The sequence below is a fragment of the Centroberyx gerrardi genome, chromosome 11 (genome assembly GCF_048128805.1).
Source record: "Centroberyx gerrardi isolate f3 chromosome 11, fCenGer3.hap1.cur.20231027, whole genome shotgun sequence".
NCBI lineage: Eukaryota > Metazoa > Chordata > Actinopteri > Beryciformes > Berycidae > Centroberyx > Centroberyx gerrardi.
In genome coordinates, this window is record NC_136007.1 from 15,196,736 (window position 1) to 15,216,137 (window position 19,402).

At 42.0% G+C, this 19,402-nt stretch overlaps 2 protein-coding genes across 2 annotated transcripts; both read left to right on the forward strand.

The window, feature by feature from the left end:
• The first annotated feature begins 261 nt into the window (after nucleotides 1-261).
• Nucleotides 262-4,154, forward strand: angptl5 (angiopoietin-like 5). Its single transcript, XM_071898240.2, has 8 exons — nucleotides 262-580; nucleotides 1,994-2,165; nucleotides 2,319-2,422; nucleotides 2,504-2,597; nucleotides 2,918-3,021; nucleotides 3,108-3,228; nucleotides 3,369-3,554; nucleotides 3,710-4,154. Exons 1-8 carry the CDS (start codon nucleotides 515-517, stop codon nucleotides 4,027-4,029), a joined length of 1,167 nt encoding a protein of 388 aa, XP_071754341.1. The 5' UTR covers nucleotides 262-514; the 3' UTR covers nucleotides 4,030-4,154.
• A 3,079-nt stretch (nucleotides 4,155-7,233) lies between these two features.
• trpc6a (transient receptor potential cation channel, subfamily C, member 6a) lies at nucleotides 7,234-19,307 on the forward strand. Its single transcript, XM_071898089.2, has 14 exons — nucleotides 7,234-7,373; nucleotides 8,670-8,998; nucleotides 10,189-10,321; nucleotides 10,769-11,069; nucleotides 12,636-12,821; nucleotides 13,238-13,402; nucleotides 13,640-13,886; nucleotides 14,553-14,780; nucleotides 15,400-15,664; nucleotides 16,139-16,334; nucleotides 17,424-17,624; nucleotides 17,876-17,932; nucleotides 18,298-18,373; nucleotides 18,641-19,307. Exons 1-14 carry the CDS (start codon nucleotides 7,234-7,236, stop codon nucleotides 18,766-18,768), a joined length of 2,652 nt encoding a protein of 883 aa, XP_071754190.2. The 3' UTR covers nucleotides 18,769-19,307.
• The last annotated feature ends 95 nt before the right edge of the window (nucleotides 19,308-19,402 follow it).

The window sequence follows — 19,402 nt, forward strand, 5'->3', positions numbered from 1 at the left end:
CACATCCTGCTAATATCCACCTCCAGACTTCTATCCCTACTGATAAATAGACACGTTGGCCTATTTGACCACCCCCCACCCCCCACCCCTCACCCCCCACCCCTTCTTACAGGGAGTTTTGTCATGGGAGTTTACAAGAAAGAGTGGGAGTGACAGAGTGAGGAAGAGAGAGAGAAATAGAGACTCAGCAAGAGAGAGAAGCTTGTGAGAGAAGAAAGTGAAGATTGAAAACACTGACAGCTGCGAGGAAGGAGATGGAGATGACACTGCATAGATAGGAAGGAAGGAAGGAAGGAAGGAAGCAAGGAAGGAAGGAAGGAAGGAAGGAAAGGTTAATGTTAGGGAAAGGGAGTGGGGAATAGAAAAGAACAGACCTTTTTTTTCTTGAGAAAAAAAAGAAGTATAAATTGTGTTCAGTGAGTGTTGCCTGCTGGTGGAGGAGTGGACAAGTTCAGCTCCCTCATTCCTGGAGGAAAGAATCACAGCAGCAAAGTCAAAGTCAGACGGGACGAACATGATGTGGATAAATCTCCTGCTGCTGCTTTCGGCTCACCTGCCTTCCTCCACCAGTCTCTCCATAGTATGTACAATATGCATGCTGTAAAAGTTGATCTGCTCAACTCATCTATCTTGTCTATCACTCTTGTCTATCTCATATCAAATGAGTGTGAAAACCTCTAACAGTGCTGTGCTATAGTCGGCCAAATGCCAGAGAAAATATTTCCTTTTGGCAGAAAAATGCACATTTGAAGAACTCTGGTGAGTGTCTCTTCAGATTGGACAGGAATTAGTCTATGAGTTTATACAACATGGTGAAATTTTCAGTTTCAGTTCAATTTAGCCAACATTTTTGGTACTGTAAGCTGTGTTGTGGGGGCCAATAGGTGATTCATCTGTGCTTGCTGCTTATGTTGTAACCTCTAAGTATTGTTCCAAGTGTCATGTGGATTACACTGAAAGTGTGATCTGGGATGATTACAAATCACTTGTATCAAATGTAATCAATTACTGATTACCAAAATTACCAACATTGAAAAGTAATCCTTACTTTTTTAAATGCTTTTTGAACCTAAACTGCTTTTGGAGTATGAGAGTTTGTTCTATTAGTTGATACACAAGATTGACTGAAAACAAATGTCTCTTGCAGACAACTTGTCCGACTTAAACAAAAGAGCTGCATCATTCATTTTTGTTGCCGGTGACTGTAAATTGCTGCAAGAAGTGGTGATGCAATCAAAGAAACCTAAAGAGGTGGATTCAGGCATCCTGGTGGATAATAATAATGTGAAAGTTTATTATTTGCCTCTATCAGACAGTTCACAGTTAATAGAGACAGCAATGACTGGGATGAGCTGGTAGGGACTCTGTGTTTTGCTCAAGGACACTTCAGCAGGACGGCTGTTTGCTGACTCAGGGGCTTTAACACAGATCCTGCAGTTGAAGGGCGGTCTCACTACTCATTACGCGCCTGGCTGGATCAACCAGTTACAGCACTTGTTACATCATGAATTCAAATCCAACTCTTGACTGTTGTTGAATGTCATCCTGCGTCTTCCTCCTACCTTTCCCGTCTTTCTCTACTGTTAACTATGTAACAAAGCTGAAATGCCATAAAATAATCTATAATTAATCTTTCTTTAACCATTGTTTCACTCACTTCTTCAAAAGTTTTTCAGTAGATGACCATATGTGCTACACAAAAAGAATTAGAGGTAGTGTTGTATTTCTGACTATTTTTCTGTTGTTCTGCCCTCTCAACTTGTGATATCCATTTTTGGGACTTTAGCTTCTGAGACCACATTTCAATAATTCACAGTAATCTAACATCGACCTGTAATCCCAGATAAAGTACTTGAAATTAGATCAGACATTTTTTTTAAGTATTCCAGGCTGGTTACTCTCCCTTTAATTTTGTAATGTGATTACATAATCCAAGGTATAGTTGGGAACGTGGTCGTTCAAACTTTTGTTGTGGTCCTTTCTTTATTGCCAGGACACAGGAAACAGCACACCTTTCAGCCAATCAGAGATACTCGATGAGGACTTCTCTGAAGCTTCTGTGAAAATCCAAAAGCCTCTCGGAGGGGGCAAAGGTCGCGAGGCATGCTCCATCCCATGTGACATCACTGCCAAGCTGCTGCGAGATGAGAAACATTCACTTTGTGGTAAAACTTCTTTCTCTTTCCTAGTGTTATCATCACCTCTATCATCATGATCTGTCATCATCTGTTGTTTACTGTGTGTATGTTTGTGTCTGTGTGTGTATGTATGTGTATGTGTGTGTACATGCATGTGTGTGTGTGTGTGTGTGTGTGTAGGCCATCTACAGCAGTCTCTGCTGGCATATGGGCGAAGCACCCGTAAGCTGATCAGAGACGTGATGGAAGAGCAGCAGAGAACGCTGGACTTCCTCAGCAGTCAGGTAAAGTGGCTTCTCTCCTGGTGACAGAGTTTCTAAGCGTCTGATTGGCCGACTGTACGTACAGTAGTGTCACGTTTTCAGGTCACAGAGCTGATGAGCAAAGTGCAGACCCTCAGCTCAGAGGTTCAGAGGAGCAACACGGAGATGTACTCCATCAAGCCTGTGCAGTCCCACGGTAACTCCCTGCACACACACTCAGGCATGCATGCACACACACACACACACACACACACACGCAAACACACGCAAACACACACACACACGCAAACACACACAAACACACACATGGGAAACTGTTGGAGATGTTTAGCAATGAAGAATCAACTGTCCTTGTGCCCAGATATAACTTATTTGAATGCTGACATGCAGAATTATTCCCCGTTTAAGTGAACTGCATGCTCATTTTGGTCCTCAGTGACTGCTATTGAACAGCATTGCTCTACAGAATGTTAATTTATTCATGATCACGAAGGAGAATGTGTTTGCTTTGATTAGGACGAGACTGCAGTGACATCAAGGACAATCTCATCTCAGTGGTCCCCAAAATCCCCAGTGGGATTTACATTGTCCACCCAGAGAATACCGACTCGTCCTTTGAGGTAAACGTAGGCTACATGATTCACCCACAGTCGGTCGCTCACTCTCTCACCGTCCGCCACGCGTAACACGACAACTTGTGCTGCAGGTATTCTGTGAGATGGACTATATGGGCGGCGGATGGACAGTGATGCAGAGGAGGACAGATGGATTGACTGACTTCAAACGACCCTGGGCAGATTACACAGATGGCTTTGGACACCTTCCAGGTCGTACAGTACAAATACCTGACTTTGAACAAACTCTTAAGGTGTTGATTATATGATGCACTTGCCAGTGGCTGTGGTTATGGCACGGCCTCCTTCACTTTCTATGTTTTTATATATTGTGTGTATATGTGTGTGTGTAGGAGAACACTGGTTGGGCCTCAGAAAGGTGTTTCACATCCTTAATCAGAAAGAGACTCGGTTCCAGCTCCACGTTGCTCTGGTCTCCCATGATGACATCACCTCTTATGCCTCATATGATGATTTCCGCCTGGACAATGAAACACTGTTCTACAGTATACACCTGGGCAGATATGCAGGCAGTGCAGGTATAAATACACAAATCAAGGACAGTGGAAATTTCGGACAGTGTATACTCGTTGAAATCATGCATGCACCATGTATTATGCTTTCACGATGTCTGCAATATGTGTGTGTGTGTACGTGTGCATGCGTGTGTTTTTCTGTGTGTGTTTCTGTGCAGGCGATGCATTCCGTGGCTATGACCAGGATCAGAACCAGGACACGGCTCCGTTCAGCGCGTCAGATGTGGACAACGATGGCTGCAATCCTTTCTGCTCCATCAACAACCAGACGGTGGAGAGCTGCAGCTCCCAGCACAACCAGACAGGATGGTGGTTCAACCAGTGCGGCCTGGCAAACCTCAACAGGTCTCCGCAAGACCTGGAGCAGAGCCAGGGGCAGAACACTCACATCCTCTGGGACACCTGGACGCAGAACGGAGTCCCTCACAGCATCAAGTCTGTCACGATGAAGATCAGGAGGATTACAACCAATAATTGACGGCGGGAAAGATGGTGGAGGAGGAGAAGAGGGAGAGCTGGAGCGATGGGACAATGTCAGTATTGTATAAGTTGCACTGCATCATATGTACACCCAAAAGTTCTAATAAAACAGGATTGACGTTTGGTTGCAGTCTCTTTTTACCTCATTGGAACTCATTATCTATTCTGAAAACATTAGTATAGGGTGCCATTGATACCTTTACTTATAGACCCAATTCGTATATACACCATTATCTGAGTTTTTGAGATATGGACTAATGTGACAGCTAAACATGAGTTTTACATATATTTTGCTGTAAAAAGTCTGTTTACATTTGCAATTTTTTGCAAAAACTGGAAGCAGGCAGACCCTTATTTTGAGTTATGACAGCTTAAGAAACTTAAGAAAATGTTCCATATACACGTCAGAAAAAACTCTTTTAGACATACAGTATATGTGGATGTACCCAAAATTAGATGATCAAATAAATTCCATATTTTAGCTTTAGCAGGCAACAGGCATGCTGTAAGATCGCTCAGCCCGAGCTTTGGCGGGCCAAACCTCAACGCGCCAAGCTCATGAATCAATCAATCTATAATCTGCTAGCCAACCCATCCTTTCTCTTCTGGTGGGATAAGTCTGGGGCGCCATCATGCCCTCTGTGCCCCAGCTGTTGTCCGAAAACCCTGGGAGATGGATGATATTGTTGGCACCACAACCAGGTGCTGAAGGCTGTAGCGGTCGTCCAAGGCAATTCCCTCTGCCCAGCAAGGCAGGCTGCTGCTTTCATCACAGGAAGAGACGCCCCGGCCCCAGCTGAGAGTATTATCTGGGCTACTAGGAACAGTACAGGAGTAGCAGCTGGTGAATGACCGAGGGAAGCAGTTTGAATTTTCCCAGAAACAATCACAGTGACCATGCTTTGGCGAGATATTGTGCTGCTGTCAGAAAGATCAAGACAGGTGGTCGAGCTTGAACTGATTGTTCCCTGGGAGGAGCGGATGGAGGAGGCCAGTGGTAGGAAGAGGGCCATGTATGGGGGGTTTGGTGGATGGGCGTGGCAGACAAAGGTGGCATGCCCATCGGCCATCCCCAAACTGAAGCCCCTGGTCAAGTGAAAATGTTCTCAGTCTGCTGCTGCTACCAACCCATTCCACTAGATGGTGCTGTGTATCTCTCAACATATTCATAGCAACAAGCAGGTTTCAGGCACACAGAGACTTGTGTGTGTGTGTGTGTGTGTGTGTGTGTGAATAAAAAGGTGATCATCATAAGTCAAACAACCATCAATATAAACAAAGATCAATTATATTTTCACAAAAGCATCAATTTATGTTTTGATTTTTTTTATCATAGAAAGACCCTATGCTCATATAAATTACATCAGTTTGATACTACTGACTTTGGTATATACTATGAATTTACATGATTTATATCAATTTACATCATCAAGATTTATGGCCATCTAAAAAGGTGGGTGATCTGAGTTTAGGTGTTTGTGAGTTTATGTGTGTGTGTGTGTGTGTGTGTGAACATAAACTGTGATCTCTGAACATAATGCCTCATAATCACACTTTTTCAAAAACTAGTTTGAAAATGTGTTTCAAAAAACATTTTGAGCATCATTTTTTTGATCGTCCCTAATCGAGGCAGGGGTCATAACCCGGGATCTTTAAAACTAGAAGCTTGAAGTGTCTCAAGCCCAGATGCTTAGCTTATGTGTATGTGTGTGTGTGTGTATGTGTGTGTGTCACTGTCAGGGTGGTGACATTGTTTTAGTACGTCTGATTCTGGTGATAATACTGTGGGAGTTCTGGCTCTTTGGGTGGTCTCTGTTGTGTGTATATGCCAGCGTTAATAGATGACACACACACACACACACACACACACACACACACGAGCACCATCCAGGTGCATGCAGAGGCAGCGCCCCCCCTTGAGAGTGTGTATGTTTCAGATGACAGTGTTTATATTTAGAACTGTGGTCTGTTCTTTTCTGAGAAGACTCACGTTGGTGACTTCGTCAGACAGACTCCGCCCCCTTTCCCCCCTACCATCCTCCCCATAAAATGTTACTGTAAGTTGTTACTCCATGAAGCGTCCAAAGTGACTAATCTTCAGCAATCTGATCCTTAAAAGGCAATTTTTACTGACACAATCCGATATCAGACTCCAGTTTATCTGATTTTGCATGTTTATGTGTTGTAATGGAGTGCTTCGTGTGAAGTGCTTCATGTTAGCAAGAAAATAGAGAAAAATGTGGTGAATAAAAGAGGGAAGAAAAAAAACTGTGAAAACACTGAACAAGAACATACCCCCCAGAAAAAAGGCTAAAAATACTGTGTGTGTGTGTGTGTGTGTGTGTGTCTGTGAATACAAGAGGACTAGACTGAGACGTCAGTATGTTTGCATGCTTTAAAAATGTACACACAGAGATGCATAAACACATCAACAAACTGTTCTATCCTGAAAAATAACTACACTAGTACTGAGTATATGGTGTGTGTGTGTGTGTGTGTGTGTGTAGAGTGGGGAGTAGTTTTCCCACACTGGATAGGGATCAGTAGAGTGGAGCTGGAGCACACAGGAAACAAAATCTACTGGGAATTTAAACCCTGAGGAATCTCATCTGCTGTTCATCAGCCAGGTCACTCTTGTAGTCACATATGCCTACACACACACACACACACACACACACACACACACACACACACACACACACACACACACACACACACAAACCTCAACATATACTCTCTCTCTCACACACTGCAGTTTAAAATAGAATTTAACAGGCCAAGTATTAAAATTGTTGGCAAAGCATTGGGGAATATTCTGCTTTCATTTGGCCACTTAATTGTTGCAGTTAGCTTGTAGTTTTCTCATAGCCAGTAATTACAGAGCAGCAGACCTGTTGAACCTCTACAATGAAACAACTAAGAAAAAGAAAAATGCCACATATCTCCGCTAATCCTTGATGTCTTCAGTCACAACAGAGCTGTCCTCCTCCACATCTGTAAAGTTCAACAAGTCACGTAGATAAAAGTATAATGGGACCCAGAACACATTATTTCTCAAGGACACAGAGAGAGAGAGAGAGAGAGAGAGAGAGAGAGAGAGAGAGAGAGAGAAAGCGAGAGAGAGACAGAGATGCCACAGACACTTGCACCAGTGACTTGTGCATGTGAGCCGGCAGCAAGGCGTCTGTTGATCACCTCCAGGATGAACCACAGACACACAGCAGCAAATAACAACAGCCTGCCCACAGGTTACACCAACAACCGCAGGGCCAGGAGCCGCGACAACCTGCTGATGTACGATGATTTTGGAGAGGAGAACTGCTGCCCTGGACATTGTCTTGGGTAGGTTATCATTTTATATCCACTGTTCAGTCAGATGTCCATGTGCTTTTACTGCTCTGGTGTATTTTCAGTATTTCAAAGATTTTTGTTCATCTCCTAAAAGTTGTCACTACTATCATACTGTTGCAAAACTGAAATTATTGACTAAGTAGGAGATAACCAAATGACAGTAATAAACAACAATTTGTATTTTTTGTGTTTATTTTAACACAGCATGCTAATTTTTCATTTAGTTAATACAGCATAGGCGGAAAACTTTCCATCTGTCCTGCAACTTGTGAAATTAGTATTTGTATTTAGTGTTTTCCAACAATCATCAAAACAAGAGCTACAGTATAGTAGTGACATTCCATGTTGCACTTCATCACTTGTGGATAGCAGAAGATACAATTAAAATGAATTCAGGAAATGTTTGTAGGTGTTTCTGATAAAGATAAATGAGCACCATCATCAACAACATGCTTATGGTAGTCATCATTTTGGTAGTGACAATGTAGGCCCATTTTGCAATTATTCATTTCATTTCATTCATTTTCATGGTTCAGGGCCAACTATTAACTCCCTATGAGAAAAACCGGTGCAACTATCACATTCAGTTGACTGACGATGAGATATTTTAAAAATTTCTAATGTGATGAGTTCTCTTGCAAAAGTTTTCAAAACTTTGTCACATATTTTCTTCAAAATGTTGAAACTTTGCGATCCAGTTGATAGTAGAAAACATGACCTCATGCTTATAGCATGTTCGCATTATTCTGTTGAACAATATGGAATCCAGATTGGAAGATTAGTATCTAATACTGTTATCACACCCAGTAAGATTCCATGTTTGAATTTGATCAATACATTTTGTAAGAGATTGAATGCAAAGGTACCCTGTGTAGGATTTTCTATTTGTTGTAGTCAAATCATACAACCTCTATGAGTTGTTTTCAATAATTAACTTATTTAAGTATTTCTCCTGTATGTTAATTTTGATGAGTGATTTACCAGTCTGAGATCCCTTGGGTGGGGTTTTTGTGGGGCATTAAGTATGAGCATTCCCAAACTGGACTAAATAAAAGCATGTAGGAGATAAATGGGGATGTCATCTTTTTCCATGCATTAAATACCATCAGAACTATTTTCAAGCAAAATATAATGATTAATCAATAATAAACTGCACTTGTTATAGAGCGATTCAGTGAAACTGAGATGAAGATGAAAACAAACGAATGAAGTGTGATTTTAAATGGCTTTACAGTATATTTGTGCATCAGTGTATACTGCATTTTTATGTCATTCTGTTTCTGACAGCCACAGCAGCTCTGAGAGGCAGCTCATGGCACGCATCAGCGCCGTGAAGCGCCGCCAGGCGCTGCGTGGTCCCGCCTACATGTTCTCTGCTCCCTCCATCAGCCTATCAGAGGCTGAGCAACGCTTCCTGGAAGCAGCTGAATATGGCAACATTCCAGAGGTGCGGCGCATGCTGCTGCACATGCCCAGTTTGAATGTCAACGCTGTGGACTACATGGGCCAGAATGCATTGCAGTTGGCTGTAGCTAATGAGCATTTGGAGGTGACAGAGCTGTTGCTGGGGAGGGCGGAACTGGCAAGAGTGGGTGACGCCCTCCTATTAGCCATCAGTAAGATGAGTGCGTGTGTGCGCGTATGCATGCATGTGTGTGTGCATGTGTACATGCCAAGGTTTAATGGAGCCCTCCAATAAAATCTCACATATAGAAGTTTTGTAGTTGCATCACAAATCTCTTAGCAACCACGTCTGGCGCCGTCATGGAGGTTAATTGGCTGTGTGCTAATAATGGCTAAATAACAGCTAGTTAGAAAAAGAGAGATACCTGAAAAAGATTGTTGTGGCATGGGTGTAGATAAATTCAGTTACGTTGAGTAGGCTACCAGTAAATAGTCTGATAAGGTAGATTTGTTTTCAAATTTAGGTTACTATGACACAGTAAACTCTTCTGTAAACCTCTTCTCCAAAACACTCTGAAATGTTGCTTGAAAGTAGTCAGTAGCTCAGTTAAACTGAACAACTTGCTTTTGGATTTGTTAGCTAACTAAATAGCCAGCAGGCTAGGTTAGCAAAGTAATTAACCAATCTTAATGTGACTACTAGCCACTAGCTTCCATGTTAGCTAGTGAGCAAATCAGATGTGTTAACAACAAGACAGTAATGATTTAGCTGACCAGATATAATCGTTAGCTAGCTAACGAGCTGGCTAACTATCTAAACACAAAAATCAATTAGATTTATCAGTGGTGAAATGATTGATTCCCAGTTGAAAATAGCACATTACATTCATTGAGTTCTGTTGAGACAGCTGTATTATATGTCTAGAAATCAGCAGTTCACAGCTATTATTGCTCAAGAGCTGAGGACTTCCATCATGGCTGCCAGAGTGGGTGTTACGTCACCTGAAAGCCCTCTGTATCTTAAAAATGTAAACAACCTCACACAACTCAAAACATTTCACACTCAAAAGAGTTTTGAGTGTGAAATTAGTCCACCAAGTCATGGAGGATGACACTGAACCCTTGTTGTGTTTATGAAGGATTGATATAACAAAGAAGAAGAAGATTTAGAGGAGTGTAAGAGGAGTGAGTAGGGAATTCAAAACAAAACAAAGAATTACAACTAAATATCTAAAGAATTAAAGACCATCGTGACATTTTTCATAGAGGAATTCAAATACCTGAAAGTTAAGGACAAAATAGTATTAAGGTGAAGTGTGAGTGAAATGCCCCTTTAAGCTGTGATAAGCAGGCTGTCAAACCACACCAGCGGCTTTGCTCTGTGTTTGTGTGTATGTTGCAGGTAAAGGATATGTTCGTATCACAGAGGTTCTGCTGGCTCACCCTTCATTTAGAGATGCCCGGCGTCTGACAGCGAGCCCCGCCCAGGCAGACATGTTGGATGACTTCTATGCTTATGATGAAGACGGGACACGGTACAGTTTACTCTCTGCTGGAACAGACTGGTAGTTGTGGATACTGCTGACTGGTCCCTCCAGGATTTTTTTTTCTTTTCTGTTTTTGTCTGGTTGTCTGTGTGTGTTGGGGGGAGGGGGGTGCAAGGCAATTCACTGTTGTATGTGCTTATTTGGAGAAAACATGCAAGAGTTGATGAAAGTTGTGAAAGATGTCCACATTGACATTATTTTCTATTGGACCACTGCTTTAAAACTGTGGTGATGTGTAAAAATAGTTTCCTTTGCCATTGTTTAAAGAACAAGGGAGTCTTCCAGAGAAAGAGTGGTGATTTGTCAAAACTGCAAGCCCTTAGGATATTTATGTAGACCAGATTACACATGTACAGTTTATGCCCCTGATCTGAACTAAATTCTCCTGCTGTGTAAATGTAACATTTGCATGTGTGTCTGTGTACGTTCCCATAGCTTCTCCCACGATGTGACCCCGGTGATCCTTGCAGCCCATTGCCAGGAATACGAGATTGTGCACACTCTGCTGGGTAAAGGGGCTCGCATCGATCCTCCTCATGACTACTTCTGCTGCTGCGACTCCTGTAACTACCAGCAGCAGTTTGACTCCTTCAGCCACTCTCGATCAAGGATCAACGCCTACAGAGGCCTCGCCAGTCCGGCTTACCTCTCCCTGTCCAACGAAGACCCGGTGCTGGCAGCGCTGGAGCTCAGCAACGAACTGGCTGTGCTGGCCAACATCGAGAAAGAGTTTAAGGTACGAATGCCTTTAAAGATCGCACAAGAACACACATGCAAACATGCACACACACACACACACACAGTGGAATTTGAATCATCAACAGTAGAAACACAGGGACACAAATGAACGATGCAAACAGAAGTCCTGCAAGATGTGTCAGCCACACATGCTCAGTATCTGTAATCACTGTACATGCAGCACTAGTGTACAGGAGACCCTGCAAAACAATCCACGCTCAAGTATACAAAAAGTATACTTGTCTTGTCGCTGCCGCCCAGCTGCTAGTAAAAGCTGACACTAAACATAGTAACGTTTTATGACCCTGGAACAGAGGAAGCAGAGAAGGATGGGGGCCTGGACTCTGCAGCCGTTATTGGCATTGTTGGTTTGACTCATATTAACAGAATAATTACTACTGTGCTTGAGCACAGCAGTTTAACAGGAGTGTGTTATACATCATTATAGAGGATTGGAGATTGACAGCAGTAATGCCAACAATTCAGTTGCATGTAGCAATATAAAAGATTCTGTAAACATGTCAACTGTTAAGAGTATGAGGTACACTTTCATATTATTTTTTTGGTGAACACAGCCTGAGGTGCAATTGTCAGGAAGATAAATGGAAGGTCTAGCATACTTGGCAAAACCTGTAAACTAACTTTAAAGGTGCGCCTGGAATCCTGAGGTATCAATATATCAACAATGCCAATATATCATTGTCAAATTAATTGCGATACCTTTGTACTTTTACCATAAACATATGAGACTGTGGTCAAGACGATTAGTAGCCTTACACACCAGGGATATTGTTAGTGCTAGTATTTCTTGAAACTAAGACCACATTTCCCATAAAATCCATAAACCCCATAAATCCCATTGCTTCCTGTTGCAAAAAGGATGCTACTTGTCCCCCTCCCCCACCCTGCACTGCATGCGTGTTTTCTCTTTTACTTTACTGAAGAGGTTAAACATGTTCAAAGTGATTTTTTCCACCATATGCCACTCTCAAAGCTTTAGCGATGTTTGTGCAAGAACAGCGCCCTCTTCCAGTTTTGTGGTGTAAAGCAATCTCCTTTTAATGCCGTTAAGCAATCCAGCAGATTTCCCACAAAAATCCCGGCTGCTACACTTTAAAATGCAGTGTAGACGCAGGGAAAGGCTGCCAATCTTCTCAGCGATGGTCTTGTTTGCTTACAGCAATTATACTAATCTCTAAAAATGAATGTGGTAATGATTTATTAATGTAAAAATGCTACACATGGCTCCTTTAAGAGTGAAAATGACAATGCTCTCATCTATGGATGCATTTAACAGAAATGTATGGAGAACAGATTGGTTGGTAGATTGGTTGGTCGTTCAGTTTTGAGGTTGTGGTTGTAACTCCATGAGGTGACCTTTGGTATTTGAAATGGGAGGTTACTGGTCCATTCTGGTTTACAGTTTTTCTCGCAGAAATGCATGTTTTCATTTATCACATCCACTAAGACATTCATTGTCCATACTCACACACAGACACATACATACACACGCACACACAGAGCTTCACTCATTGATGCACATTTTCCCTTATGGCATTCCTAGAATGACTACTGTCGCCTGTCGAGCCAGTGTAAGGACTATGTGGTGGGCTTGCTGGATCTGTGCCGCAGCACAGAGGAGGTGGAGGCTATACTGAGTGGAGAGACTGACTCTGAGGACAGCTATGATCTACCAGGTCGCACCTCACTCACACGGCTCAAATTAGCCATCAAATATGAACTGAAGAAGGTCAGTATTTCAAGTTTCTCAAACACGCATCTACATTGGGCAAGAAATAGTGCAAGGATGATCTGAAACTAGATGGGTCTTCACATTTTAAGTGTTTTGGGGGGCACACAAGCTTCAAGCCCAGTTCGAATTCATGTGTCTTAGTTTTCATTTTCAGCTGTCTCCTACAATTTATATTTCATAGACTAGTACGTGTCATGAAGCTCCTTCCCGTTACTGCCTCCTTGGTTCCTCTTACAAAGAAAAGATCAAATTAGAGTTCAGGCTGCTAAGCCTGTTTATGTTCACACTTTACAGAAGCAATAAACACTCTGAAATCCTCGTCTGCCTCTCTCGTCTTCTCCCCCGTCCACCTCCCTCTCTAACCCCAACTCCCCATCCTCCCTCTTTACCCCCCTGCTCTCTCTGCCCCTCAGTTTGTGGCACATCCGAACTGCCAGCAGCAGTTACTGAGTATCTGGTATGAGAGTCTGCCTGGCTTGAGACAACAGACCACTGCTGTCAAACTGCTGGTGGTGCTGGGAGTGGCTATAGGGCTGCCTGGCCTGGCTCTGGCTTACTGGATAGCACCTTGCAGCAGAGTATGTACCATTTACCCTTCAAACTACTCTCATCTTAACCCATAATTGCTGAATTGCTTCTCCATATTATGTGTTTTATCTCCTACTACAACTACTACCACTACAACTAATCATAATCATTTTATTATTATTAGTGTAAATAAAGTACTTTACAAAGTGCTTTACAGACAACAGAGCTGCAGGACCTTTTCTCTCATCCTCCTCTGGTTTCTCTCTCTCTCTCTCTCTCTCTATCAGGTGGGGAAAGTGATGCGTAGCCCCTTTATGAAGTTTGTGGCCCATGCCTCCTCCTTCACAATTTTCCTGTGCCTGCTTGTCCTGAATGCTGCCGACCGTTTCGCCGGCACCACTCTGCTGGCCAACATGACCCACCATCAGCACAGAGCACTAAACTCTGGGCCTGAGCTCGACCCGCTGCTGCTCTACCGGATGACCACAACGCCCTTCACATGGATGGAGATCCTCATCATATCCTGGGTCATCGGTGAGAATGTGATGTTTACGATGGATGGATGTTTCCTTCTGTTAAAAGACAGCCAAATATATAATTTTCATTCTATATCGCATTTCTTTGCTTATGTTACCTCCATTTGTAAATTTGATCATGTGGACAGCTAACGATGCACACTTGCACATTTACTCTGCAAATCTAATGATGTGGAGAGCCAGTGATGCACATTTGCCTGAATACTATAAATTCATGATATGTAAATTACAAACATTTGTTAAACTGTAAATCTTTCAATAGGATTTCTGTATTAGCATATTGAAGACACTGTATCTTCAATATGTTGATACATTATCTCCAGTATCATCACTGTTGGATGAAAACCTTGTATCTCAAAAATGTCAACTTTTCAGGAACTAAGAAAAACAGCCTTGTTTTTAGCTTGATGATTATGCATTTTATGACATTATGTGATGGGTTTTGAAAACATTTCATAAGACCAAAAAGTCAGAGAAAACATGAAAATCACCAAAATTGGACTTACAAAGTGGCAGCAGTGACATACTCTATTTGTTTTACTCATCGTACTCTTGTCCATATCCTATCACTTCCCCACAAGAATCATTCAAGTTTAATCTTATCTTTAGTATTTGGTATTTTCCTGTATATTATGTGGTTTGATTTGGCCCTCTGCCTCTGCAGGTATGATCTGGGCCGAGGTGAAGGAGATCTGGAGTCAGGGGCCGGGGGAGTACCTGGTCGAACCCTGGAACTTCCTGGACTTTGGCATGCTGGCGATCTTCCTGGCCTCCTTCAGCTGCCGCTTCTCAGCTTTAAAGCACGCAGTCCTAGCCCAGACCTATGTGCACACACACCACACAACACTGATTAATGTTACGCTGCCGCCTGAGATACACTACTTTACATTGGGTGAGCACACACACACACACACTCGCACAGGCAGACAGACACAAACAGACAGTCGTACAGACAAATAGGCCGACACACTTTAAATGCTTCAGTTCACCGGCTGTATAAACATCTGCTGTAGCACAAAGCAGTATGTTGGCTGTAGGGCCGTTCTGCTGGTGATAGCTGAGATGAGTAGGATCTTTCCAGCTGTATGGCTTTGGACTTTGGCAGGCACGTTAACGGCACCCTCAGGTGGTCTTTAATGCACAACATGTAATCATAATGCATACATTATTATTGAATGTATTTGATTTGTTTAACTGTCTTTTATTTGATTCATATTATTTGATTTGATGGTTTGATTTATAATGTTTGATTTATAATGTTTAGCAAGTCAAGACAGCCTCTCTTAGAATTGGAATTTCATGGAATTTCATGGAATTCAATTGATTCCTGTCATTCCAATTCAATTCCAATTCTGTTTCCTTAGAGCTGGGTGACATTCCAATTCCAACTCCAGGAACTGAATTAGAATTTACCATGCATTCTCAATTCAGCTCCTGAATGGCCCCAACCCTGTTGCACACACAATACAGTGGTAAAACGACACCCATTGATTCACACTGTATTTCTGCAGCACGTATCTACTGGTTGCCGTCGGATCCCCAGCTAGTGTCGGAGGGCCTGTATGCGGTCGCAGTCGTGCTGAGTTTCTCTCGGATTGCTTACATCCTCCCAGCCAACGAGAGCTTCGGCCCGCTGCAGATCTCTTTAGGGAGGACGGTCAAGGACATCTTCAAATTCATGGTCATCTTCATCTTGGTCTTCCTGGCGTTCATGATTGGCATGTTCAACCTCTACTCCTACTACCTGGGGGCCAAACAGAACGACGCTTTCACCACGTAAGACATGCTCAAGCACATTTACATACACGCATTCACACACACACACACACGCACACGCACACACACACACACACACACACACACACACACACACACACATAAGAAAGACAGGCATGCGCACACTGCCTTTCCAGTATTTTAGTAGTTTTTCAGACTGTACAGTAATGAGACAACAAATAGAAATACACATTTGTAACAGCATGGACCTAACTTGAACCTATAAAGTCACTATATAGTTAATTTCCACTCAGCCACCATGGCATCCAACACACTCACTTGCAGTTAAACATAATGATACAAGTACAAGAGTGAACTGTAAGCATAAAAATCAGTTTTTGTCGCAGTTGCTTTTCTCACAAAGCATCTCTAATCTCTCAGTTAGGCCTATTATGATTGTTTCCATTTGAACTTAAAAATAACTTTCTCTCTGGTCTCCCTTGCCAACCTTTTCTTCCCCCTGCCTCTGTCCAGCCTGGAGGAGAGCTTCAAGACGTTGTTCTGGGCTATATTTGGCCTGTCGGAGGTCAGGTCTGTTGTGATCAACAATGGGCACAAATTCATTGAGAACATCGGTTACGTGCTGTATGGGGTTTACAACGTTACCATGGTGATAGTGCTGCTCAACATGCTCATTGCCATGATTAACAGTTCCTTCCAGGAGATTGAGGTTCGTCACTCGAATACCAACCTTCATGTGGTTAGATACAAACTCACAGATATGGACAGTGGCTACAAAAAGTATTCTCCACCTTTACTTTTAGCATATTTTCCTGTGTTGCAAAAGGATTTAAAACATTTTTTTTTTAGTTTTGGGCGGGTTTTGGGTGGAAATGATGGTGGTCTGATGAAAAGAAGAAGGAAGGAAAGGAGGAAATTCCAGGAATTTATGTAAAGGTATTAATATCAAACAAGAGAAAAGTTGGATTTAAAATGCTCTCCCTCTTGTTTGAGTTAGGTTAAATTGCCACACGAGCAAAACAGCTGTAGCGAGGGGTTATGAGAATTGGTATATCATCTAATATCAGGCTCCAGTGGGATTTTACGACGTAGAAGAATACTTGAACACAGTGTGGAATACATGGTCAGAGAATGGCATTTTTGTCCTGTTCCCAACGTTTCAGTGACAAAATAAATCATCATCCTCTGCCAGATGTAAAAATTCAGTGGGTGCACTTCTCAATAAGTTATTCCTGTTCAGTTTAAAATTAGAGAATAGAAACTGTGCTCTCTTTATTTATACATAATAGAGGAGGGAGGGTGATGATTTACATTGTACTCCAATATTCCGAGGAGTTCACCCTGTACCCTAAAATGTTATTAAGCTGATATCAGATTTAAGAAATTAAAAAAGTAGTAGGCTATTAGAACAATTCAATAAGTACAGTATAGCCTGTAGTTTAAGTATTTAAGTTTTTTCTGGTGAGGTGATTTAGTGAAGCAAAACTGTCCACATACAGTTTTTTGTTATCTTTTTAAACCCTTGCATACCGGTATATATATTTTTTAATTCACTCTCCATCTTGATGGAATAGATCTCATGGAGCACATCCGCACAACGCTTTTTGAAATTATTTTGTTGCAAATCAAATGTGCAAAATGTTGAGGTGGGCAACTCTTTTTATAGCCACTATATAGAGTGAATTTGAGTGAAATAATATGTGATTGAGTATAAAGCTCAAGTGACTAGGGTTGGGGTTGCTTTTCTCTTTCCTCTTTTTCTCTGTCTTCCTCCTCTGTTCTCTCCTCCTTTCGACAGGACGATGCTGATGTGGAGTGGAAGTTTGCTCGTGCCAAACTGTGGTTCTCCTACTTTGAGGAGGGCAGGACGCTCCCGGTGCCTTTTAACCTGGTTCCCAGTCCTAAAGCCATGCTGGGACTGGCCAACGGGATCAAATCCCTGCTGCTGCAGCACCTGGCAGGGCAAGGTGAAGGCACAGACGGGGCACAGCTTAACCAGGTGCATATTATACACATATACATCTCATATATCAACCTATACAGTAATTTATTGTACTACCATGAAGATATCCACATTTCCCTTCTTAATCCAGTGGGCTCTCCTCTTGTTGAGGCAGAGTCTGAGCACCTCCCAGTGGCTGTAACGTTAAACCACAGGCTCCTGCATAGTGTTGATAAGAAGTTCACCCTGTGCAATGTCAGACGGTGATGAATTTTGTTCAATGACGTTCACTTTGGCTTATTTTCAAGCTTGGTGAGGGCAAAAGTTCAGGATATGGTGGTTCTACCAGCCCTTCCCGATATCAGGTGTGTGTCTCTGTGTGTGTGTTTGTGTGTGTGTGTCAAAATACATTGCCTAGATCAGTATATGCAGAGTGGTGAACAGTTCAACCAAAGAATAATTTTCCCTTTTCAGCTTGTTTCACTTGTTTATCAGAGGAGGCTGAGAGGCTTAAAACTATTCAGTATTTCACAAGAAAAAGTAAAAACTTTAGAAAAATATGAAAAAATAGACATGATAGTAAATTTGTATAATAGAGATGTTTTTTTCCTGTCCTATAAATCATCTCACGACCCGCCAAAATTACCTCACAACCCCCAGATTGAGAACCACTGGCCTAGATGATTGATGGAATGTGTAATGCTAAACTGTAGACCATTATATCTTGCAGAAGATCATGAAGCGACTGATCAAACGTTACATCATCAAAGCCCAGACAGACAGAGAGAGTGATGAGATCACTGAAGGTAAGTTCAACATCACTATTTTGAGACTGAACTGACTGAGTTGTTTGAAGGTTGTTGTTTGTTTGTTTTTTACCAAAATGCCATATATCCATGTGGGAAAAATATGCTATCTGAAATTCATCTGTCAATAATATGCTGTATCTTCATGCCATAAATCCTTTTGTCAGAGCAGTAGTGTTAGTTTTTTTTCTTCAAATGTTGGATATTACATTTTAGCATGAAACTCTTCATTTCCACTGATGGGGGTCTTTTTGTCTCTTCTTCCAGGCGAGCTGAAGGAGATCAAGCAAGACATCTCTAGTCTGCGTTACGAGCTGCTGGAGGAGAAATCTCAGAGCATGGAGACACTGGAGGCACTGCTGAGGAGGCTAGGGGAGATCAATTCACCCTCATAGTAGCAAATCCCCCCTCTCTCCTTCACATACACACACACACACACACACACACACACACAAAGTATACACCTAAATAAACATAAACTACGACTACAATATCTCAGATTCTCTATTGCTGAAAATCCACAGTGACTTCAGTGCCTTCAGTGGTTGTTCAAACTTGTACATACGACTGTACAGAAGTTTTAAGTGCCCACACTCACTAAATGTAGATAGAACAATAGTGACAAAATGTTACTATGATAAACAAAAATGTATCTATATGAATATAACATTAAAATACAGATTGTTAGTCACATGACTACATTTTGTGTCATTTCTATGTTTATAATGCACATTTATTTGAACTGCTTGACATTAGAGCTCATGAGAATTGTTAAAGCTGTGCGCTTCAGTTATACAGCCAAATCTCGCTCACTCTCTCTCGCTCACACACACACACATACACACACACACACACACACACACACACACACACACTAGAAGTAAAGGTTATTTTATTAGTGAATTCATGAAAAAAAACTTTTTCTAAAAAAGAAAGGGACCATATTATAATCTGGACAGCTGTCTTTGGTCTATAATCCTAACTTGACTTAATAAATTCAAATACGTGGCTCATTTGATTTGTTTTGTT